The 25,442-nt window shown below is 44.1% G+C and overlaps 1 protein-coding gene across 19 annotated transcripts in view; it reads right to left on the bottom strand.

Moving 5' to 3' along the window:
* The window catches only part of PTPRF (protein tyrosine phosphatase receptor type F), a 393,802-nt gene that overhangs the window by 87,734 nt on the left and 280,626 nt on the right, over positions 1-25,442 (bottom strand). For 11 of the 19 annotated variants that reach the window (XM_074596399.1, XM_074596401.1, XM_074596398.1 and 8 more), the window contains 3 exons: positions 22,961-23,149; positions 15,353-15,370; positions 6,448-6,558 (listed from right to left, as the gene is read on the bottom strand). In XM_074596399.1, coding sequence (XP_074452500.1) covers positions 6,448-6,558; positions 15,353-15,370; positions 22,961-23,149 — 318 coding nt within the window. The remainder of the gene's footprint in view (positions 1-6,447; positions 6,559-15,352; positions 15,371-22,960; positions 23,150-25,442) is intronic. The other 8 variants (XM_074596402.1, XM_074596407.1, XM_074596406.1 and 5 more) reach the window with 1 other exon arrangement.

Here is a 25,442-nt window from a genome sequence, read left to right as displayed (position 1 = left end):
ACAGCAGCTTGTTGCAGAAAGAATGAATTTTGGCTTACGGGAGGCTCTGCTTTTGTATATTCTTGGGCATTAGCTCCCTGAAACAAGGCAGGGGGCTGTGGCCAGGATACAAATGCACAGGTCTAAGAGTTTAGATCACTAGCTCAAACAAAGGAACACATTTCTAAAGCTTTTCAGGGTGGGAAGCTAATACTTTCCTGAAAGCAACAAGAAAGTTCATTATCCCAATTGGCTCTGCAATTCTGCTGGGAACTGCCAGCATCTGTCCCGTGCTGAAAACCCTCTGGTGCTACGCAAGGCATTAATATAAAGGCACCCAGACACTTTGGAATCCAAAAGACAGAGAGGTTAACAAAAACCCAGAGGGGGATGAACCTGTTCCTGCTTATCTCCAAAAGCACATCTTGTGTCTCAAGGACTCCACATAAATCAAATTTTATCCTTTACAGCTTTTAGAGGTACAGAGGAACAAAAGGACAGATTGTCTTTTTTACGCCAGATTACATGAGAATAAGACAACCTCCCATTATATGCGATGAACAATGTTCTCATGCCACAGTGATGAGTATATTCCATCCTAGAGAGACAGACAGGATGCTCAGGGTGCCCAACCACCCTTTCCCATTCATAGTGCACACACATGCATGCATGAATTCAATTAAGTGCAGAAAATCTCAGAGCACCAGAGATGGATTTCCTAACCCTTTGTGCAAGTGGATATGGAAGGGGAGGGAACGGACATTTAGTCAGCACAGATATGCAGGCCTAATTGTTCCACAGACGCCTATGCAGGTCATGTGGGGAGGAGGGGGAAATAGGTTTCCAAGTCCATTTATGTTGCATTATCATGCACTGAGCCACCAGCCACTCTCTTATTTTCCATAAAGGTCATTTTACAAATAATCAGACCTGAGCCTCACATTGCACTTTCAACCATCAAAGGACTTTGCAAGGAATAAAACTGTTAAGCTTATTTAGCTGAGTTCTATAAAGCACACTGAAATCTTTAGCTGAAATGTGCTAGCAGAAGGACAAAGAACTATTATTTATTAAACCATGATCATTATAATCATTACAGCATAGCAAAGTGCTCATAGAAACACTGACGGTGAACACACTTCACCCCAGGAGAAAACATGACAAAAATATTCATAGTAGTATATGGGAAAGAGAAAACTTGGCAGAAGCCTCTACATGCCTCTCCGTCCCTGAAGCCTGCCAGCTCCAGTATGGGGATACACAGTCCCAGCAGCACGAGCCACAGTGCTGACAGAGCAGCAAACGTCTGCTGGTGCCGAGTGCCGTGCAGCTAGTGCCGTGCAGCTCCGGCCGTGCTGCTGGCTGCCTTCACCCCGATTCTGCTTACAACCAGCCAAGCTGCATCTGCCCAAACTACAGCTGCTCTGACTTTGGCCGTAGCAGTAGCTTCAGCGTGGAGCAGCACCCCAAGGCCAGAGGAAATGGAAATTAAAAATACTGAAATCCCATAAAAAGGAGTGCACTTTCTTCATCAAAGCGTCACTGCTCTCTGTTGCACTGTTCTACTGCAGCATTATCTTGAGGTCAGGACTGTACAGAGTGTACACATGGCCCTTCAGGCCCGTCGCCCCTCTCAGCCATGTACCAACTGCTGAGGGGTAGTTACTCTGCAGCCTCTATCGCAGCCTGGTTTTGCTTCTTCTGATGGTCCAGGGCAGACGTCTGTCTGAAGCAGCAGTCTGGGTCATCCAGTCTGATTCAACTGCCTGTTCCTGTTCCCTGTCATCCAGGCATCTCCCTCACAAGTCTCTCCAGTCTCTGCTTGTCTGTGATCGCTGCCAGGCCCTCAAGCAGCAGCAGTGCGCCCCTCTGGTCAAGTAATGTCACCCCATCAACCCTGATGAAAGGCAGGTTTAAAGAAGCACATTGCCAGAAGTGTGCATATAGCTGGACTGTAAACAAACGTATCCCCCATTATTTAGCCATTTTTCAGACACGGCCAGTTTTGGTCGCTGACTGTTTGACCACTGTCCTCGGCTTCAACTCTTCTCCTGGCAATACCCTCAAGCTTTGACTGCTGTTGCTATTTTAGCTGTTTTAATATTACATAAGCAGAAAATGTCCTTTTTAAAGGCTTCAAATCTTGTTGCTCCAGGCCTATGTCAGTCATTCAGAATTATTATTATTTACACAAGTTCCCCACTGCAGTAAGCATCACATAGCTGCAAGTAGCCATTTCGGTGAGCTCGCTCTGAGCCTAAGCCACCTGCCTAAGCAGGTGTAAAAACCCTGCAGAGGCCAGAGAATGACTGCTAAGGACAGAGCCACAGTCCTAATTTCATTGTGGGTGATGGCTCCTTAGTTAAACTTGGCAAATCAAACTTCAGATTCCAAGCAAGTTTCCCTGATGCCAAATGAAAAACTAGCCTGGCCTTTCAAAAAGCAGATCAAGAAAGCACAGATTTTTGCAATAACACATTTCTATTTACTACAGTCTGATTTACTAGTTTGCGATTTGGGGACAGAGGAGACAATTCAGTTTTAAATGGTCTTTTTTTAAAAGCAGCTGTGCAGCTGCTTCTCTATAGTATGTGTAACATTTTGGACCAGGGAACTTGCCCCACTGGACCGTGCCTTGAAGACGTGAAAAGCAGCACTTAAGAAGTGAAAACTAAGCAGCAGATTTCTCATTTGATGGGAAGTATGCAGCCAGTGCTCCAATAAATACTATTCTAATAACACCTGCATTGCTTACTGCTGTAAGCAGCACTAGGGAACACACCTAGTGAACTCCACAGTGTATTAATATGGATATTCTTATACATAGTCTTCCTCCTCATCTGCTTCACTGAAGTAGAAAAAAATAATGCCATGTGTAAAGAAAGAGAAGGGCAGAAAAAACCTTTCATACAGGGAAAGAGTCAAGTAACAGTGCCGCTATTGAGGGGAGCACCACACAGGCCACCACCTTCACAGGCATTTCATAGGGCAAGAGTTTTGTCTGAAAACTCCTTTTTGTGAAGATGTCCCAGAATCTGTAGACAAATGAAGAGTGAAATGTGTTCATAAAAAACAATAGTGTAGGTGAATCAGTGCAATTATACCATATTCCCAGTAAGCATGATGAAATGACACCACCTTTTTTTTTTTTCCACACTAGGTCCAATCTGCTTTCTACTCTTAAACCAATTTCTTGTATGTCTTCAATCAACTACTTGGATTTTTGCGGCTAAATTAGACAGTAAACTCTCTGGATTAGAGGAATCACATTTTCCATACGTTTCTATTCCCTTCCCTTTTCCCTGCAGCACCATCAAGTCCCAAATCTAATCATTGTTAAGATGTACTGTGGTACACGTAACCATGGACCACAAATGGATGAGTGTTCCTTCATGGTGGAGTGACAACATCCAGATCAGCACTGGCAAGCACGCTTGTGCTGACAGGGCAAGACAGGAATATGCCACTGTGGCCCCTTCGAAGTCCCTGCCATGCCCCAGATAGCCACCTTACCCTGGCATGCTCCCTGCTCTTGCTTTCACTCTGTTCTTGCTCCTCTGATGGTCTGGATGTTGTCTGCAACCCTCCATGCGCAACCAACCTGAAGCACAGCAGTGGGAGGCAGTCAGCTCCCAGCGCTGGTCCCCAGCCCCATCCCAGCTCTGCAGCAGCAGACAGATAGACCTGTCAGTCCAGAAGCAGAAGGCTTATGAGGGTTGCTTTCCAGCACACTTAGTAAGATGAAAATAATAGCTTCAAGGAAAATGCATCCATTTTCCTTTACAAATCCCTGGTGTGGAAATGTTTTAACTTTTAATGAAGTCCATCTGTGCATAAGTGCCAACTCTAAAGGATTCACAGAGAAAAGACGCTGGTGTAGCCTGCTCCTTCCTCCTCCTGTTCTTTCATTGACGTAGGAAGCCCTGAGCAGTGCCTGGATATTCTTTCTCAGCACCCAGTATCTTCCTTTGTTAGACTGAAAATTATGATAAAGATGCTAATGAGACTGTGCTTTCTAACACAGTACACCCACAGAGGATTACCTGGGAGGCTAGGAAAGGGGAGGACATGATCAAAAACATAAACCCCAAGAGTCAAGAGACAAACAAACATTTGAACTATTAAAAAAACAATAGGCTGTAAATGCGAACAGGCACAAGCAGTCCCGAGAACTACACAGGGTGGAAATTAGTACTGCTGCTCAGTGCTCCACCACGCTTACTGAGAAAGTGGACAACTTCTTGGGTATTCACTGCAATGAGGTCAATCATTATGAAACCACCATGCAGTGGCGGTGCAGCTGACACAATTTCACCTGTAATTTAGCATTAATTAATGTCTTCTATAGTAAAGATGCAGGCACTTCCTGAAGACCCTACTAGAAGTCACTGATCTGCCTAATGACAACACTGTAGGACTATTGCAAGAAGAAAAAAACAGGGATTCTTTTATTCTGCATCCCAGAAAAATATTTTCATTTTTTCCTTGCTTGCTACAGAAATAAAATACCATTCTTGATTTGACTTTTTGAAGTCATTAACTAGTATAGTAACAATATGGTATTTTTTATGCAAAATATTTGCTATCAGAAACTGTAAGCACAAATACCATCTACGACCTAGTACACACAGTGAATTTCATCTGGTAATAATTTATGGGGTATCCTGTCTTAAATATACAGCAGGGCTTTATCAGGATCACACAGGTTGGAGACTAACACTGTAAAGATTATGTGCAATAAAAAGGCTTCTTGCAAAAATTAATGTGTAAGAAAATGACAGTTAACAGCAAAGCATATGTCTAAGAACATGTTTGCTTCGGTGAACGTCAGGATCCTCTCACATGTGCAGACCATCCACGGCCCGTGCCCAGCCCAAACAGGACAGATGAACCTTGCTGAGCAGCAAGCCAAGTGTAAAATTCAGTACACTTCTCAGTCCTACAGGATTCACTTGCTAAATAAAGAGTGTTCATTAGTAAGAAATCAGAAAGTGTTAAGAGGAGGTTTTTCTACCTCTTGAAGCTCCTGTGCCTCAGAACACTGAGACTCTGAGCATGTCACAGGAAGCAAAAGCATCCCAAATACTGCAGCAAAATGGCTGTGTATCCACACAAACCTAAGCAACAACAGCCAGCCCGGTAACTAGGATCCTTCCCCTCAGAGTGCAAAGTGACAATCCCAGATGAGTTTTAGCACAGCTTGCCTGAAAAATGAACTTAAAAGAACACAGGGAGTTCAAAATCATCCATAATTACATCGTGAGAGTGAAATGAGTGATTCCACTGCATAGATATAGCTTCATCTTCTGAATATGCTTAATTGGATACTTCAGTCTTCCAAAGACTCTTATAATCCAAATTACACTGCAAAATAAAAAAGCCGTCCCCCAGAAGAAGCAAAGAAAACAATGCCAGAAGCCACCCCTAGAAGCAAACACACAGCATGTGAAGACTTGATCATTCTCATGTCCTCTTTCCATACTAACCAATGTACAGCTTTAAGATTGTATTTTCTTTCTTCAAAACAGAGGAAGGAAGAAATGAAGATGAGATTTTATTATTAGACAGTTGATTTACTAAGTGGAAATAAAATCTGGTTCTAACTTCCTAAGAAACAATGGGTTGCAGCAGCACAAGAATCTTCTTTCTCTTCTTGGGAAAATCCATAACTTCATTTCCCAGCTGGTTCCTGACCAGTGGCTCTGGTTATACAGTGTCATATGAAGCAGCACATTTTTTTCTTGCTGAAATTAATGGAAAGTGTACAGGGAATTTAGCCCTTGCTCCTCTCCAAGATAACTCAAACATCTTTAATGTAGAGAAAGAGAGAGAGACTATCCTAATGTAAAACCTAGTTATTCTGGTACGTTGAAAACAGTTTTAAATCGGCAACATAGCATAACCATTAGAAAAATCACTTTACATGAATTGCGGCTAATTTCCAGCAGGTTCCCAGTGTGAGCCATTAATACCCAGAGGCTCAATCACTGATGCATATAAGATGGATTAGGACAACTTCAAAAAGCTGTTCAGTTTTTAAAGATACACATTCCACAGCAGAGGCCTAAATATCAGCTCACCTATAGCTGAGCACCTCTCGCTCATTAGAGTATGACTGGTTTTAAACTACTCCACCAAAGGTCAGTTTATACTAAGAGGATTAAGTACCCAATTAAAATAACTATGACACAAAGTTAAGGAGTTCAAGGGAGAAAGAAATTCCAATTCTGCCCATATTCCAGCATTTTACATAACACCATATAAACAGCAGAAACAGATTTCCAGAAACAAATGTGAGTCAACCCAATGTGGATCAAAGATCTTGCCATTTTTTGAGCAAAAGGCCATGTGACACAAACCACAAAGTGCGATCAGGGCACTAAGACAGGGAACATACTCTTTCACTGAAAGCCATGGAGCCTTTTGGGCAGGAGGAGAGTGATCTCCTTGGGTGGAAGCTTCTCTTACCTCGAACATAAAGGTTCGCTGGGGCAGAGTAGCGGGTTCCTGCGCTGTTGGTTGCAACACATTCATATTTGCCTTGGTCTGACTCCTCGCTGTTCTCTATTTGCAGAGCTCCTGTACACAAACAAGATGACACAGACAATTCAGGTCATGGCAAATCTGGTAAGTGAACAGCCAGTCTCCGAAAAGGAAGGCCATGCCCCACGCTTTTAAATCTTCCTGGATAGATATATTGTGATGTTGTTCCCTGGACCCACAGGGTACCAGCATGCAGCCAAAAGGTACCCAGTTTGCTGTTAGAAGCTTGTGAAATTGATTATTGTTATTTTTTTAATGTACAGGGAACCAGTTACTGATGTATTTCCAACCACCCCAACCACTTATATTCATTGCTTCAATAAAGGAAAAAAACATACACATACACACATATTAATTACAGCTTTGTATGGGATTCCTGGCTAATAAAAGGACCTTTAATAAGCCTTTAATCAAAACAGCCAAGCACAAAGCACACTAACTGTAGCTGTTTGTTTCTTATCTGATGCACGCAAAGCCTAGCAAATGCTCAACAAATTGCAACCTTCCTGCAGAAACTGGCAGATTCCCATCTCTCCCACCTCAGCACCCCTCCTTCCAACAGACAGCCCCTTTTGAGAAAACACTTCGCCTTTTGTCAGCTTTCTCCACGTCAGTGATCTCCTCATCCTTTCAGGTTTCATTATACATGATACAAAAAGATTAGAAACTCGGTCTGAGACATCAAAGATATACACCAATGCAATCCACCCATTTTGCCACACGGCGCTCACGTGAAAGCCACCCTCCTTTGTCCTGGCAGTGCCTGCTCCTCCAGCTTTGGGTCAGGAATAGCTGCTTAGCCCAGACTGCAGGTCCTTGGGACGCGATCTGATCCCATCGCCAAAGTGCGAGATGCATGAGGGGCACATCTAAAGAACTGGAATAACCACCAGAGCACAGAGAGTAGCAATTTACATGGGGAACCTGTGCAGTGCCCATGACGTGGAAGCGAGCGCTGGTCTGATGTGGTTTTCTCTCATCTCAGCCTATTACGCTGGTCTCCAGCACCACTTGGCTTGGCAGGCTGGTCCTTCATCCAGCTTCTTGCCTAGCATAGATGACTGCAAAACTGGTCACACCTAAACTCCCCAAACTGGGTCCCACATGCAGAATAAAAGACAGAGATGCAGAGAAAGAAAGAAGCAGGATGCATACGACAGCAAGCTGGCACCACAGGAGCGAACGGCCGTTGGCCAGACACTGGAGCGGCTGGTGCTCAGCCTGCTTCCCCCAGGCAATGTGCAAATAATTTTTAAAGTGCCTCCAAGTGCTCAGATTCTGCTGGTTAGGATTGCCTGTAAGAAGGGAACTCTTTTCACAAACCATATACTGAACTAAAAGAAAACATTAACCCCTTTGCTTGTAAGGATCTGAACTCATTTCTGCCTGCCACGGTTCAAAACGACCACTGAGAGCGGCACTGAGAATAGCTGGTGAAATTGCCTTCTCCCTTCTTGCTGGTTCAAGCTGCAGAGGTCAAACTCAGTTTTTCATATCATCAGAACAGAAGAAAAACTAATGTGAATCAACCACTGCCACCTACATTATTTAGAAGGATAAATTGAGACTGTAGCATAAGTCTATATGTCATGGGGAAAAATGAACTTCCCTGGGTTCTGCCATATAATAAAAATGATGTACAGAGCCCTCCCTATTGTTGCATTAGTGCTGGAAATGAGGCTTCAGCTAGACAGAGAAAGCTTGTTTGCAGAAGTCTTTCCTCCTACTAACAAAAGGAGCTGCCAGCTTTCCCTAGCCACGGCACTCCCTGGACACCCACAGGCCAAAGCCTACAGAGCACTGCTGCTTAATTCAGGGAGAACACTGAATTTCTACATGCTGTCTGCGAAAAACATCTTCCAGCAGACAGCAGCATGACAGGCAGTGGAGCAGGAGGAAAGCTTCCCAGCATTGATAAGACACAGAGAATCACAGAATCTAGAAATGGAAAAGACCTATTAGGTTATCTCGTGCATCCCTGGGGGCCAGGGCAGCATTGCTCCCTGTTGTAAATGTACTTGTGTTCTGTCCAATCCCATTTTAAATGTGCTGAGTGATAGGTTTTTCACCACTTCCTCAAGGAATTTATGCCACAGCCTAGTTATGCTCTCTGTCAGGAAGATTTTCCTGGAACTCACCATATACTATCACCTTCTTAATTTCTCCTCATTACTTATGTGCTGCAGATTTCATTCTCAGTGCTTGCATCAGGCTTGGTTGGAAAAAGCTGTTTGCTGCAAAACATACCCAAACTTAAAAAAAAAAAAAAATCCAACAAAAAAGAGTGGATGTCATCACCCTGAGGAAGTGCCTCTCTCTGATTTAGCCTGTAGTTAAATAGGGCCGAAAGCAGAGCCAGCTTCAGGTGACAGGCAGTGGTGTCTGTCTGGAAGAAAAGTAAGATCCCTAGATAATTCTACCATGAACCCGTACCTGTTTATATGCCCCTTTTAGCCATTTAATACATATCACTGGTATTTATACTTTTTCCACTTGCGATCACCATGCCTCTTAAATGTTGGTTGGTCAAACTATTTTTTATCCCTAGGGACCTCAACGCCAGTGCTGGAGAGAGAAGAGGAAAACATAAGAAGACGAAGAAAATGAAGGCAGAGGGGAGTTGCAGATTACATGCTATTATTGCCCGTCAGTTCTGCAGCCAGTATGGACCAATTTCTAGAATCATACTATAAACATGCAACTTCCTACAGACTGTTCAGGGACATCGGGCAAGGGATTCTGGTTTTGTCTGGGTTGGCACGACTATTCAAACTGCGGCACGTCAGGAGCAAGAGAAAACCCAGAAAGCCGAAGGAAGTTAACGTAAAACTCTCAACTGAACCAGAAAGAAATCAGTTACTGCAATTAATCATCATTAGACAAACGTAAAGATCCCCCAGTATAGCTGACAGCTAGCAGAGAGAGGAAGGATCATGGTAAACTGATGGCAGTCAGCAGGACTATAGGGCTTTTCCTGAAGGACAACCTACAACTAAATCATAGATACAGGAGAGTGTAGGGTATCTCAGGATACAGAGATTTATGAATAAAGTTAAGAAGCTCAGACATTGCTGGGATCAGAAAGCTGGAAACATAAATGCATCTGAGGCTTGGGAAAAAAATCCCAAGTGTAAAATGCTCCAGGCCCTAGTTCAGTCATCCCTAAGAAAGGCAATAGCTTCATCTCTTGGAGGGTTCAAGTCTAGGCTGGACAGGACACAAGGAGCTACAAGAAAGGAAAAACAGAGTCCCGAGTAGCTCATTTCCCTGAAATTCATGGAAGCTGCATCCAAAAACCCTCAAAAGAGCAGTGAATTCTTTGCTTTGACAAGTGCAAAGGACCTGATTTCTATTCCTAGCCCTGTCAACATCTCATCTTGCAATCTTCTGCGCCTCTGCAAACCAGGGCTAGGAAGGCTGATTTACTTTTATTCATTACTTTGGGATTTATGTTGCACAAGTTGCTGAGTAAGGTCTTATTCACGCAGGATGTTACTGCAGACTCCTCATATGGACTCCTCGGGTGCTCCAGTGCCAGGTGCCTTGTTCTCATTTGCAAGGCTGAGTCCTAATGTGCAATCAGATAGCACGGCTTCAGTGGGTGCATGAGGACCGTCTACTACAGGATGTGCGTATGTGTACAGAGAGGAGCAGTGAACAGCTTGTTTGGGAGCTCTGCAGTGGTATGTGCACATCAGAGAGAAACCTCTCCCTCCTGAGCACCACTCGACCTCCCCTGTCTCCTCAACCACAGTGGGCTCCAGCAGAAGAGGGGCAGCCATTCCTCACCATGTTGCGATGTCACGTCGATCTCACTTGAGGCTCAGATCTGTTCCCGGTAACACATCTCAGCTTATCAGAGAGCTGACAGCTCCTCAGAAAAACCCCTGGCTGCTCTCCAGCGCCAGGGAGAATGGTGACAAGGCAGAGCTTTCTGGGGCTGTGGGCAGGAGCAGGCTCTGCTGACTGACAAGCATCCCTTATAGGTTCTTTACTCTGCGCTGGTATCTCCTTGCCAGTCCTTTCCCTCCTCTCCTAGTTTTTTTCTTTTGCTCTTTAAAACTTGGGCACAGACAGCAGCCCTGTTAGCGGCTCTCCAAGATACTTATCTATTCAAATATACTTGTGCTCAGGCAGAATCATTAGTTGCAGTGACAGTGGTTAAAAGAAGCATTTAAAAAGTGCACTGCACAGAGAGAGCATGGGGAAGGCAGATCCTGATAAGGGCTGCTTCTTGGCAGCACGGGGTACTGTTGTGCCATGGAGGTCTCGTCACTCTCTCCTCCAGGTGACAAACCAAATGTAAAAAGCTCCGAGCTGCCATACAAATTGATCTCTCTGAAATCCTGCTCCATAGCTCATCTCCCAGAGAGCACTGCCCGGAACTAAACACAGCAACTCTTGGGGCAACACTCTTCCATATCTATTCAGGTTCGAGTTCTGTCCCCAGCAGTAGGAGCAGCTCTATTTCTCTACCAGGGAATTCACAGCTTCAGCCCCCCCTCCATCTCAGAGATGGAGACTGACCTTTTGCCCTGGTTATAAAATTATACATGGAATGAAATGCTCCCATAAGTATCCAGGAGTCAGGGGAACCGGACTGCAGTCACAGCACTCATCTAAGGAAAAGACTTGTAGTGCAAACGTTAATGAACCCAGCTACCTGACCAGGGCCCTTCCTTCTCAGGGAAGAGGTAAATTTTGCCCGCCCTGCACACTAGAGGACGTGAATACCCCAAACCCCTCCCTTCTCTTTCCCTCTGTCTCCCACCAGCTTCCTCCACAGAAACACTGCCTGACTTTTCCTGAAGCAGTATTCTTGGTCATCCCTTCAGCCAGTGCTCAGGTGTGGGTCCCAGTCCCCCTTCTGCTAAAAATTCCCTCCCAGACAAGGACAATCCTCCTCATAAAATCCGTGGAGCTGTGGAGCAGGGCCAGAGGCAAGCCCAGACCAAACAAGGACATATTCACACGTAAGTGTGAATATGGTGGAGAAAGAGACACTGTGAAGCCCTGACAACAAGGGGGACGGACTTTCACACCCTGGCTGCTGCCCAAGATAACCAACACTTGCTGTGGGAGCTGTGAAAAAGCGAAAGACACTAAACACACGCAAGAGTCACTAATAATGAAAATAAGCATTTCCCATATTCACTTTTTTTTTAAATTTATAACAGCAGGATCTCCCAGCTGTTACAGAGGACTGCACCTAGCCTTCACCAGCCATCAACACTGCCAATTATGCAAAACGAGATAACCATAAATATATTTGCATTGTTAGTGTTCATTACGGTCATTATGCCTGAGAGGCTGGTGATTGGCATGCAAGGGGCCTGCTCTGGATGGCAGCGCTGCTGAGAAATCGCTCTCCTGTGCACCATCGGCCGCTGCAGACAGCACCTGACCGCTGCCACTGAGCTGGACTTGGGCAGAGAGGGAGGAGAGGAGACCCAACATGCTCAGCAGCACGAGGTCTGCTCTAAGACAGAAGAGTTTCAGGATGCTCTCCTGATCTCTCGCCAGCAGGTACAGGACTCTGCGTCAGAAGCAAAACTACAGCACTATCAAACGCACAGTCGCACCTCTGTGTTCCCTCTTCTAAAGGGACATGAGTCAATCTGAATCCTGACAGTAAGAAACATGGCATTACAAACATTTCCAGGCACTACCCCACCCAACCTCCCCCAGACACTGCTCCTGCAAGCATATCTTCTCACTTCTAAATTGTTTTCCTTTTGCTTTTTTGTTTGGTGGCTGGAAAAGCTCAAGAAACAAGAAAAAAAATCCTATCATATACAAAGTGCAATCAAATGTACAAACACGTGCTCAAAAAGAGACAGCAAAATTCTTTTAGCTTCCTCTAATCTCCTTGGATAGCTTTACGCTCCAGCTCGCAGGACAGTGTCGAAATACTGGAGCTATATTTAAACCAGTTTGCTCGGGACTGAAAAAGGTTTAGCTGCAGCTATACAGAAATCGGTGTGGGTGTTTACCTGGCTTCTCAGACAGACAGCTTCTGACACCCAAGTGAGCTGATCTAAAGTTAATTCAGACAGACCTCTGCAGGGAAGAAATGCTCTTATGTATAGGAAGCTCAGGTATTTCCTGTGGTGACAGAAAAGTAACCAATAAATCTGACTGGAGAGGAAAAACGCCTGCGATGAGGATATTTCTTTACCTCCTCGTGTGCATCCGATCTAAGGCCTGTTCACTCCAGCACCCACCAGAAACACAACAATGCTCTGCTCTGTCTTACAGCCTGTGGCAGGAAAATGCAGCCAGGTTTCACAAAAGGTTGAGTGAGCGCAATTACAGAGAAATGCTGGAAATGAGCATCTTATAGTCTACTTTGAAAATATGAATGAGGCAGAACTTGCTTAAACATGGACTTGCTGATAGTATCTGTGGGTCACCTTAAGAAGCTAGCTATTGCCTAATCTGATGGGCACCTGCCAGCTCCATGTCTTTCTGATGAACAAATAGGGATTTCAAGATTAAATTATTATCTGGGGCAGTCCCGGAGGGGTAAAGTGCAAAGCTACAAACTGAGATGCTGAATTATAGATGGGAGCTCCTCCCATTTCAGGGAAGCCAGAGATGTCTTGGACAGAAGGGACTAAATATGTGGGGATAAGGTCAAACGAGGTGTTTAGAGAGAAAAATCTCCTCCTGTTTGCAGGGGCGCATGGTAGAATTTCTCAGGTCACCCTCTCTCTAACCACACGCTGCTCCCTGTGAGTGGGTTCTCTGCTGCTCCGGCACAAAGGCCTTGGGTAATGCTCGAACCTCCCAAATCCTCCAGACACACAACTCCTAGCAACACAGTCACAGCAGCAATTAAATCAAACTTAAACCACCCCTCCCCCCCCAAACATTAGTACCAAAAGGGTTTGTTAAGAGTCATTAGTTCACCCTTCCTTTCAGACCAAATTAATGGATTCCAAAGCATCAAACTTACCTTAATGAGGAACAAGAGTGCAGCTGGGTATAGAACATGGCAGAACAGTCACTTCTACATGGACACAACCTCACCATCATAAAAGCACTTTCATCTAATCTGTCGTTATCTTTAGAAATTCAATGACCTCCGTTTTAAATAAAAGGCATTAGGCTGACAGAAATCCTCTGGGAGAAGCCAGAGAGCAGCATGTGGCTTCTGTTTGCTCTCATAGAAATGTCATCTTTGACATTCAAACAGGACACATATATTTTAAATAATGTCAAGAACATTCTTAAAATACCTCATCGGGACTCATACAGGGGTGGGAAGAGGGGTGGGGGTGCGGGGAACTTATGTTTCATGAGATGGATGGTTCTTTTCACAGAAATGTGTTCGGTTCCCAAGCAGGACGTATGGAGCATCCACGCGGTTCTGGTGCTGAGTCACTAATGTCATCAGACAGGGCGGCAGGCGCGCAGCGAGCGCGCAGGGAGGCCCCAGGATGGCTGCGCGCTTGGCGTGCACGGCTGGCAGCTCAGAGTGCTCGGCTAGTTAGCATTCAATCTGTCATTTCATTTTAGGATTTGCAGTAGAAATAGGAGATGAAGAAATAGTTTAAGGAGCTTGTAACATCACAGCTGTCAATCCAGCGTTCCAAAGCGAGGAATGACAGATATATAAGCCCATTCATATCAAAATAAGGTTTGCAGTCTTTTTCCCTGACCCAGATTTGCTACCGAGGCAACTTAATGCAAATACGCATCAAACGGCAATTCACATTTATTCTAAACTCACTTAACAGGAGCTGAAAACATTAACCCCCAGCAACAGAACCAGTTCCAAAGAGTCAGATTATTAACTTCCAGCAGTGACTCAGGAAAAAGGGGGAGGAAAGGGGAGAAGGGGGAAAACTGAACGAATGAGGTCGTGTTGATTTGTAGGTGGTAGTCATTCTGTCGAGAAATCCAGGGGTCAGTCAACAGGGGTAACCAAAATCACAAGAGAATTCAGAAGGGCCTTAGCATGTAACGCTGATTAACACGCTAAAGTTAATCTAAAGGGACAGCTTTGAGTGTTTAGGCTAGAAAAGACAACACTCCAATTGGAAAGTCATTACTGGTGCATACAGGCTGTGAAAACTAGCCAGGGAGTGCGCACACTGGGCTGTCAAACCAGGGGTGAGTATAATTAATGAAGGCTTAAAGCAGCCAGATGTGCTTATGATTCATCTATTTAAAACAAATCTTTGTGCCGCAAAGGAACACTAGCATGTCCAGCTCAGAAAGGGGGGTCTGGGGCAGCGGTTCTCTGCTCTGCCGCAACATTAGAGGGTTAGCACACTTGAAAGGCAAACATGAGGAACACAAACAAAAGTGCTCCTTATCCCAGAGCCAGATTTGCTCAAACATTCAAGAATTTATCTCCTTCTGATTATAGTTTCATGCCCGTCAGCAGCAGCAGAGAAGAATTTGACCGTTCTCTTGTGAAAATGTTACCTCCTTACACTTAACACCAAAGCAATCCATCTAAAACTCCCTAGACACAAAACCTCAGAGGCCACAACTGCGCGAGAAGTTCAGAGACTTGCAGGAGCTGCAGGAGACATCAACCCTCATGTGGCTGAGGCCAGGGACCATCTTCCAGTTTGCAAACTTTCCGTTGAATAACCCCCTTTCAACAGTGCAAAATCGCAATGGATGAGTCTACAAGAAATCACGCTAAAAACCAACCAAAATAAACACACTAGTGGGAGAGTGCAGATGAGCAAGAGCGCTGGCAGAGTTAGGGCTGAGAGTAAAAGCTGGAGATGAGAAACACCAGAGGAGAAGGGACAAGGCAGACAGGAGATGGAGTGACGTGACAACTGGAGGCACATTTCAGCATTCTTACCTCTGATCGGTGTACCACCTGGTGAGGTAATTTGAATGCAAATAAGATTAGAGAGAAGCATTAGTACAAAGAGGAAAGGAAGAAAATTATAACTAAAAAGCAGAAAGTTTTTTTAAAGCTAGAATTTGTATTAGCGCGACAGGAATAAACAAAAAGAAACTGATGTGCAATAAAAGTCAGAGTGACACTCTCAGGAGGTTAGTAAAGCTCATCGCTTCCAGGAGTGCAGCATCCAGCCCTGCATCTTGCCATTGAAGCCACCACCCTCATGAACGGGGGCCGAACTAAGCTGCCGAGGTGGCATTGCTGGCTGGCCTCACCACTTGCATTCACCCAACCCCACTGTTCAAGCAGTTGAGATGGAGGACACGTTGGGAAGATGGTGCAGCGCCCCTTCATTCCTCATACAGAACAGGGAGGGGGTGTCCTGGGGGCTGTGTGACCGTGACTGTGCTGGGCAGGAGGGGTGGAAAGCGCATGGTTGCGGGCGCTAGGTGCAATATTGCTTTGAGGTTAGAATGACCAGTGGGACAAAATCTGCTCGCTTAAAGAAATTAAACTAAGGGGAGAGTGTAACAAATCAGTTTTGAGCGATTCTCCGCAATCGCATAACCCTTGCATCAGGTTCCCTCTGGCAAAGAAATCAGTGTCATGCAGAATTAACTTTACATACGGAAATATTCCGAAACAAAGTAGTTTCTGGTAATGTAACAATGGCACACTAGCCAGACCTCTGTTGTTTCTGCCTAATTTGGATGTTGGCTGGTGAAAGGAATCCCTACCCTCTTTATAAGGCACTAGAGAGAATTTTACATGCTATAATGAAGAGTATCTTATAAGGAGGGCTTCTCTGGGAGTGAGGTTCAGTTTTCCTGTTGCAACGATCTATAAAGGTTTGTTTTATGAGGTCAATGTGTTTAGCAAGTGGAGGATCCACTGGTCAGTGTCTTGAGTTCAGCATGCAATCAGTAACGAAGCATGACTGAAGGGGAGATGCTCCAGCTAGGCAAATTGGCAGGGAACCCTTCTAAATCCCCACTTTTGTCCCCTTGGTCTTATTTTGCACGTATGAAGGCTGTTAGTATAAGGGAGAGATTCATGCAGATCGAATCTGTAGGCAGTTCATGGTATGTGTTGGTTTTATGCAGATTTGTAGGATCTGAATACCAAGCACTTACCAAAGAAAACTGAGGAGTTTAAACAGACAGAAAAACAGGGTTAAACAGGACACAGTGTGTCAAATCATGTTCAGTGTATTGATTAATAAATACCAGTATGCATACAAGAGTGTCGTGTATCTCAGATTTACAGCTCATTCCATTATCCACAACAATGATCACTCAATGGGAAAGAAAGACAGAAAAGAATTTCTGTAAATACAAAGAAGGCATATTTTAAGCATGTTTAACCTGCCTCTTTAAAAGTAATTACAATATTTATACTTATTCTTTTTCTTTCCTAACTACCCTTCCTTAAGGCAGAGTCCTTTCTCTAAGCAGGAGCAGCAATTCAAACTATTCTTTTCAGCATTTTCCTCTGCCAAGATGACATTACCCCATTTTAACTTTATGTCTGGTTATATTTTTCTGACGCTTTCTATCCACAGATGACTGAAGCATCAGGCAAGATCCTGCAGCACTGAAGTTGTGGGTAATCTCTCTCTTGCAATAATAAATCTGCTGCTTATTTATCTATCTCAGTAACTACCGCTACCCTTGACAGAACAGATATACCCAGAGATACTCGCATGGAATACCACAGCCATGGAAAACAGGGTTATTTCTCTTTGCCTGTTTGGAAAGTTTGCCAAGTGATATTTTTGTTCTGTTTGGTCTAGGGCCTCCCTCCTCCTGTCCCGCTCTCCTCCCTCTTCCCGCCCCCCCGCCCCATCCCCCCCCCATCCCTTTCCACAATTCTCAGAGTTAAGAAAAGCATCACCACAGTGTGTCACTTCCCATGGGAATGGTGCAATGACTTTGAGCACAAGCCCAAGGGGCAAAAAACAGAACTTCCTTCTCTCTCATCTGGCTGAAATAGGGTTTGTTGTTCTGCCCTAGAACTGAAAAGATTGCAGCAAATCTTTAAATCTACTCCCTGTAGAGGCTAAACCCTTTCTCTAATACGCAATTGTCTACACAGAGGTCTAGGAGCAACTGCATACTTGAAGCAGATTCCCTAAAACTTAAGTGTGACCAGCTCATTTTTTCCTGCATTAAATCCCAATCCTCCTGGCCTCCGAATGTAAGACAACCCTTGTGGGAGCAGCACAGAGGCTCGCTGTATTTAGCACAGTGTTTGTTCTGGGTCTCTCTCACCTTTGCAAAGTTAAGACATTCACTCAGAGGAGACCATTATGGAGAATGCATGAGGCTTTTCTCTTGGACTCCAAATTTCCTCATCCAGAAGAAATAAAAGTTCCCTTCATGTCATATGACAACACATCTCTGGCTGTTGTCCTTTCAGGGTGTGCCTCAAAGGGACCAAATCACAGCACAAAGGCCACAAAGTGCCAACATAACACAGTCCATCAAGTGATGGAAGTGCCATCAGTTGAATGGTTATTGCGGCCAACTTGTGTCTTGTGATCACCTGGCTGCTTTATACAAAGGGCATCCCAAGATCAAACTTTAAACCCAGTTCTTTGTGTGGTTTAAAAGGTTTGAAACACTCATAAGGAAGGAGAGTTTATTTCCCCTTCATGATAACAGACACTGAATAATGCCCTGTACATTCACTTCAGTCAGGAACAAATGCTGACCCTGACATCCTCTGTGTACTGGAAGCACACAGCCAGGTGCCCAAAGCAAGGCAAGGGTGACACACTGGAAAATCCCATGGGATTATTTGCATCAGTATTTTTCAGTGTGGAGGAGAGGCTTTGCTGGAGAAGAAACTTCACTGTGCTGACAAACTCACCCCGCACTCATCATCACACCACTTCCCTATAGCAACCTAAACGTCCAAAAAGTCACTCCAAAGCAACATCAAACAGAGAAATCAAGGGTCTTGCTGGCTGCAACTGGGCAGTGCAACACTGAATCCCAGAGAACTCCAACAGCGCTTTCAGCTATTTCCTAACATGGTTTTAGGGAAAACTATTTTCAGAAGTGAAAGTACTATAGAAAAGACTGGCTGTTTGCCACCAGTTGCAAGAGGGAGTTATGTGTGGATACCACCACTGCTGTGTGAGCCTCACACAGCAATTCCCAGGTGTGTAGTATTGGTTCTTCCAGGACATAAAACTTCAGCTGCCAACTGGTTGGCCACAATATTACTTCAACCCTCATCCAGTCAGTCCTTTCTGAGAAAGCATCCATCCTTGTCCTGGTTTCCTGATCCTTCTGGATAATACTCCCCAATCCTGATTTTTGGGGCTGTTCTTATACCTCTTGTCCCAAGTTGATGCCCACCTGATGTCTAGACTCAAAGCAGTTTCTTGCCAGAAGCTGAATGTCTTCTGCTGGGTACTGATTGCTGGCTATCACCAGTGAAGCAGGATATGGTCATCACTGCCATTTCACAGGGACAGTCACCATCTCATTTTGCAAGTTTGTTCTGTGCACTTTTTATTTCCGAATAAGTAGTGGTTCTACCTATTGGATCAAGACTAAAATGAAAATACTTGCTGGTAAATCTGAGAGCATAAATGCAGCAAGGTGATCTGATGAGTCGGCTCCCATTGCTTCTTTGTTAGAGGCACCTACACTTTTCCAGAGTAACTGAAGTCACCTGCAGAGCTCTCTCTAACACTTTACTTGCAGTTAATTGCCTGAAAGACACACCAGGGTCTAGGGCATGGTTCCATAACTCTGTTAATTGATGGTGATTAACAGAGAGTGGTACTTCTTCTGAGACCAAGTTCTTTATGAGATGAAAGATGGCAAGGCTCCCTGAATTTCTGGAGTTTCCTTACATGGCCAAGGTACCTGTATGTCAACATTCAGAATATTTATTTATTCTAATTTGACATTTTTTTCTTAAGTTTTCTGAAGAGCAAGGTGAAAGAGCAATTCTTCAACTATGAAACTCACAGGAAGCATCCAAAAGCTTTGAGAGTATGAATACCATCAGAGTGGCTTTGAAGTCTTCAGGAGCTTGCGATCCAAGAATCTTTCCGGAAGAACTGGGAAGCATCAGTACAATCTGATCTATATTGAGAAAGCTTCCACCCGCATCATCAACTAATTTTAAAACACGGTTAGAGGTATAGCACTGACCCTTGCTGCCAGAACTCATATGTACATCGCCCGCAATACTACAGTGCCCAGAGAGTTTTAAAATCAGTTCAGCCAAACAGGTTTTAAATGAGTTAGCATGCTGGGGAGGTTTGCCAGCCTACCGCCAGCCTTAGATCCTGTGTCAATGACCGGGAGGCAATGACTGAAGCCATACAGCCTGGGGGAGAACAGGGAGTTGTCCCGAGTCACTGCATTTGCAGAAAAGCAGCCTCTCCACAAGAGGTGGGAAGTATTAGCAAGAAGAGCAAAGGAGAATTTTGCTACAACCATCATGAGTCAGAGACCTTGCTTTTGCCTTGATCTGTGATAATGGAGATGAAAACCTGTATTTATTTGTGTTCTCATCTCTAGAGCAATTAGCCCAACACGTACTGGCAAAACTACCCAAGAGCTGGACTTTAAAACATTAAGCATTACTCGGAAGGAAAGATCTATGTATTGAGGAGAAAGGGGGGAAAAAAAGCCCTCTAAATGCAGAGTTATGCTAACTGTCAGAAGGTTTAATGAGAAAAATGCATATACACACATATAGATGTAATTAGTAAATGAGGGATAGTAGGACACAGGGAAGATTTATAAACTCTGTATTTTCTCCTGACAAAGACACCAGTCGTCTGGGGTTAAAAAAGCCTAAGATGACGGCTTGGTTGTTTTAAACCACAAACTCTCTCGCACCTTGACAGAAGATGAACAGACCTCTAGAAACTAATGTTCGGAGCCCCCTTGGGCACATGATCTGACTGCATGCAAGTTCAAAGACCTGCCTGAAGCCCCCAGAGCACTGCCAGCCCACGTAACTGTGAGTGTCAAAAGAGAGCACCTTTCCCAAACATGCTGCTTCTTTACCTCTAGCTATTTATTCCACATTAGGAACCTGAAGAAATGAAATCATCCCTCAACCCCTTCTCTAAGTCAGACTCCAAAGCTGCTTTGACCTTTATGACCTATATTTAGTACAACTGAATAATAATATATTATGTACTCGCTGAAGGTCAGACACTCTATATATGCAATATTGGGCTCACACCGTGCTGTAGCTATTTTAACTATATTACATCTGTCTAGCTTTTATTGGGTTTTAATTAAATGAAATTAAATGAGCGTATATTTAGATTGAGATAGTATAAACTGACATTCATGCAGATATGCCAGGCTGGCTGTAAGATATGATCTTAATGGAGCAGAGACTTTGCAAACTATTAAACTCTCCCATATAATGAGGTATCTATTTAAATACTCTTCTTTGAAAAACAACTCTGCCCCACTATGGTGTGGTGCTGGAGAGCTCAATTAGCACCTTGCAGAATGGATCAGAGACTGCCTAACCCATCACATTGCTCACACAGGGTGACTGCAGTCAGGTAAGTCAGGCACTTCAAAGTGCGGGCCCTACTTTATATCAACTACAAATATAGGAAAAAGCCACAAATGTGAGCAGGGTTGAATCTCTGGCTCGTGAGAAGTGGTCAACTTTTTGCTCTCCACTCACTCATGCCAGGGTGGAGCAGAGCCTTGGTGAACCCTGGCATCCTATCACCAGGTCCCTGAAAATAAAACTTCACTCATATTTGGAAGTTGTTTGCATTGAACTGTGGAAACCTCCCTTACTACATTAGAGAGCTAATCAATTTCTTTTGCGAGTCTGAGGACGTGTGCTGCTCATTGATTTCTAAAAGGTTCCCTTGACACCTCCCTTGGTAATTACTGTGTCTTCAGCAAGCAGCCAGCTCCAGAGTTTGAATCCCAGGTGAAATATTCAATTGAGATGTTGCTCAAGAACAGCGAATAGGAAGCAAAACTTGGACACTGTGACAGGGTTTACTAGTTTGTTTTTAAACTTTCTATCTCACTCAACTTGTGAAGCAGCTGGTAAAGAGGCAGCCAAGTGCCTGTGAAAAGGAGGCTGCAGAATGTACAGCAAGTGCATCAGGAGCTGCCTTGCTGCTCATTTATGGTAATTTCTGATGCTGATTTAGTCAGCCATCAAGTGAAACACATCCATGTGCACTTTCCTATTGCTACTTCCTAAAGCTTCTCAGAATAATTAACAAGTGTGATATTTTCTTTCAGCACAAACAGATCAAGATTAAACCATGTTGTGGGGGAGATAAGCTAAAGGTCACCAGGAAATTTCATAAGCTATAAATGCATTAGTATAATTAGTGCTCACTGGTACATCAAGGTGGGATCAGGAGTGTCAGGCTGGGTTCTATTTTTGATGAGAGTGATGTCTCATTACCCACTCCCCCAAGTACAAGCCTACTTCTTATCATCCAAGCATCATCATATTTTTGCAGAGGGCTCCTGCTATGGGGAAATGTGTCAAGACGTTCACCTTGCTAGGAGGAAGATGGTGTTGCCCTGGCAGCAGCACTCATAACAAATGGCTTTTGAGTTCCCAGAGATACATCATGGCCAGGCAAGGCAGTCTGCCTCTTATTTGTGTGAGACCTTCCTAGACCAAAGTTGTTCCAGATCTGTTCCCTTCTGTACTTCCTGTAGGGTACTGTGGGCTTTTTTCCCCCAGATTAAAACTGCTGTGTAGTGTTGCTGTGCATTGTTAAACAGCCACTGCAATTCACGCTGGGGAGATGCACTTTAACAGTGAATAAAGTAACGTTTTATTTTCCTTAATTCTCTAATGGGCCTTACAGTCCTGGGAGACAGAACAGTGCAGCAAAAAAACAAGGGTTACTTGCTAAAATGAGTGCATTCTCAGCCACCCACAAGGACTAACCGTCTGTATTTCAAAGGCTAGTATCTGGCTTATCAAACAAAAAAATAAAAAAGAAATGGTGTATTTCAAAACTGTGTCCACCTTCCTTCAAAATCCATAGAATTGCTGCTGCTTGGATTTTTCTTTATTCTTGTGGTGTCACATAGCAAGAATGATAAAGATCTCAACAGAAAGCAGAGCACTGTCTTGCAGAGTCTATGTAAGGAGTGAAGTGGTACATGGCCACCGATTGTAAAATCTCAACCAGTATCTCATTGTCCTGTGCTTTGCTGTCCTGTGATTTTCACTGTGCTCCCATTAAAAGTATCTGAGGCGTGTTGAGTTGGTAGAGGAATGTCTGAGCCTACCAAGGATTTGGGCAATGTCAAGACGGTCTACCGAAGAAGGAATCCAGGTGATGTTCCAAAAGGCATGTCCACGCTAAAGTCTCCTTTTAATAAGCCACGGTATCCTGCCAGAGAGGAACATCTCCAAAACTGTTTTTGTATTGCAAAAGAAACAAGCTCAAATCAAACTGACATTTGGGTTTCGAATTGCATTTAGCATCACAGGGAAAAAATAATAGCAGCAAATATAGAGAAAAGGGAGAAAGAGTGAGAAGGCAGGGAAGGCTTACTTGCTTTGCTACCTTACCCGAGCGGAGCTGCTTGATTCGCCCATTGCTAGTTGCCGTGTCAACAGGCAGGAAGTCCTTAAACCAGGAGATTTCAGGATCAGGGTTACCGCTGGCAGCACAGAGCATTGTGGCTGTGCGAGCCTTTTCCACCACCTTTAGCTGCGGGCCCATGTCAATGGTCGGGAAGCCAGCTGGGAGGTGGTCTTCTGCAAGAGGAAAAAACACACAAGGTTAAAGAGAAATGTTCAGGGGTAGCAACAGGATACGGTTGTAGTGACAGCAGTGCCGTGGTACAGCATCTGTGCCTCTGCTGGAAAACAGCAGCCTGACTTCCCTACTGAGAAGGTTTTCAAGCCCTTAAAGCACATTAGGCTCTATAATGAGCATTCATTACACCAATAGAAGCTTCCACTAAATTTAACTCCGTTTAAATCAACTGCCTTGGGAAACGTCCATAATTTTCATTGATACGTAAGCTCCATCTATTGTTGTTAATAATTCAGTAAAAGCAGGTATTTGCCTTTTTGTGGGAGGACTCAGTTGAAGATTAACAGACAAACACAAAGCCAAATAGTTTGAGGCATCTTGAAAAACAACAGCTAAACAATAAAACCCCTCAGAATGGTCCAGAGAGGCCCATTTTCTCTTTTTTTGACTAGGAACATTCTGTCACACTGGTAGGATAGACTGTAAATCTCTTTCTCATGCCCCGAAATCTGATTCAGAAGGCTTTTAGAAAATAATGAATGTAAAGCTAATGAGCCACATTCTGCTCATGAGCCGCCTCACCAGACTGTGCAGTGGCAAGCTCCTGGTGCATTTTCTGGGCTGCACAGAGCAACAGAGGTGTGTAAGAAACGACCAGTGCATGCTCTGGCATGTCTTTACTGAAATACTATGAAACAAAGCACCCTTGTAACTGCTAAAACCATTCATACAGCAGGTATGAAAAGAGTTAATTGGGTTTGCTGCTGCAGAGCGCTCAGGTAGGCTGGGTGGAATACATTAGGCAGCCTTCACTGATAAGCCAAGGCATGCTCCAACATCGTCATTCAATAGCAGCTGCAGAACAGAGCTCATTTACTCATTCTGTGGCAAGATGTACTGTACTCTGCTAAGCCTGAACTGCAATCAAAAGGACATATTTTTGTAGAAAAAAAGAACTTGAAGAACATTAAGAAGCCTTTAAAGCACCAGAAACTCAATTATTTTCAGTATGTTTCTTTTTTTCCTTGTTTTAAGGGAACTTAGGCAAACCTTCTTCTTTGGCAAATCCAATTCTGCAGGGCTCCCAGCTCACTGCAGTGTTTAAACAAACAAGATCTCAGCATCTTCCCAAGTCCCAGAGGAGTCTGAACTTGCTGCAATCTGATTTTTCCTGCTATCATCACACATCTGGAACCGTACCCCTCACTCCCAACAGGAATAGGCCACTTCAGGTGCTTCCTTCTACCTGTACTGCCACACCTGGCAGCACAGACACAGCCCGTGGTGGCCAATTTTACATATTTCTCCCTAAGATCTCAGGAGAATTCCCAAGACCGTTGATTTGTTTGCAAATCAAGACTGTAGCACAAGGCCAACATCTGCTGTAAACAAAACAATGCCCTGAAATACTGTTTTTCTGTTTAGATGAGAGTGTCTATGAAGCATCCAAGGAAAAAAGGGTTCCTGATGCTTATTAAAAGCAACAACCACATTTTGTCTCCCAGACCGGCCTCCCTAGAAACCTCTCTCACCATGAACAAACATAAATGGAATTTTTTTTTTAAATGAAAGGTACCATGAAAACTAGTGCTTTTTAAATTTGCTCTCCATTGATTTTCAAAGACAAAAGGTACATAGAGCTTAACTGGAATGACACCAGAGCTAGCATTCAATAACAAGCAACAGAAGCACTCAATACTGAGCAACCACAATGCATACTCCTACATGGCTGAAAAGAAACTAAAGAAGGGTATACACAGAAGTACAGCATGGTGTAGATTGAAAACCAGAGGAAGATACATAGGAAAAATGGTAAACAGTGACATTCCCTTGGATCAAGGCCAAGTTTGCCTCCTAAAGTGCGGCACCTTGCTATTTATGGTATTGAAAGCAGATGTTTACTCTGGGGAGGCTGAAACCCTAAAGTGATCTAATCACCATGATTACCATTGACAATCTTTTCCGGTTTGTTCAAGATTTTACAAAGAATGCACTGAGCTAAGTATCACCCAGTTAACTTCGTCCAAAGTCTGTGTGGAGGCTTAGCACACAGCTAAAAGCAAATCTGAAACCAGCATTTGTACAAGAAATCTCTTCCCATCTACAATGATCCTTTGCCCACAGACACGACAGAGATCAGAAAATCCATCACAGTGCCTGATCCACAGGCACGTGACCAGCCTGCTACACTGGAGGTGCAATCAAAATTAGCAGTTTGTGAATATAATCTAACCTTGACTTCACTGGGTACAACAGAGAGATTACAAAGACCTGGCAGCAAAGCCACCTCCG

The sequence above is a fragment of the Larus michahellis genome, chromosome 8 (assembly GCF_964199755.1).
Source record: "Larus michahellis chromosome 8, bLarMic1.1, whole genome shotgun sequence".
Taxonomy (NCBI): Eukaryota; Metazoa; Chordata; class Aves; order Charadriiformes; family Laridae; genus Larus; species Larus michahellis.
Note: the sequence above shows the minus strand (reverse complement) of the source record. Positions and strands in the feature narration are given on the sequence as shown.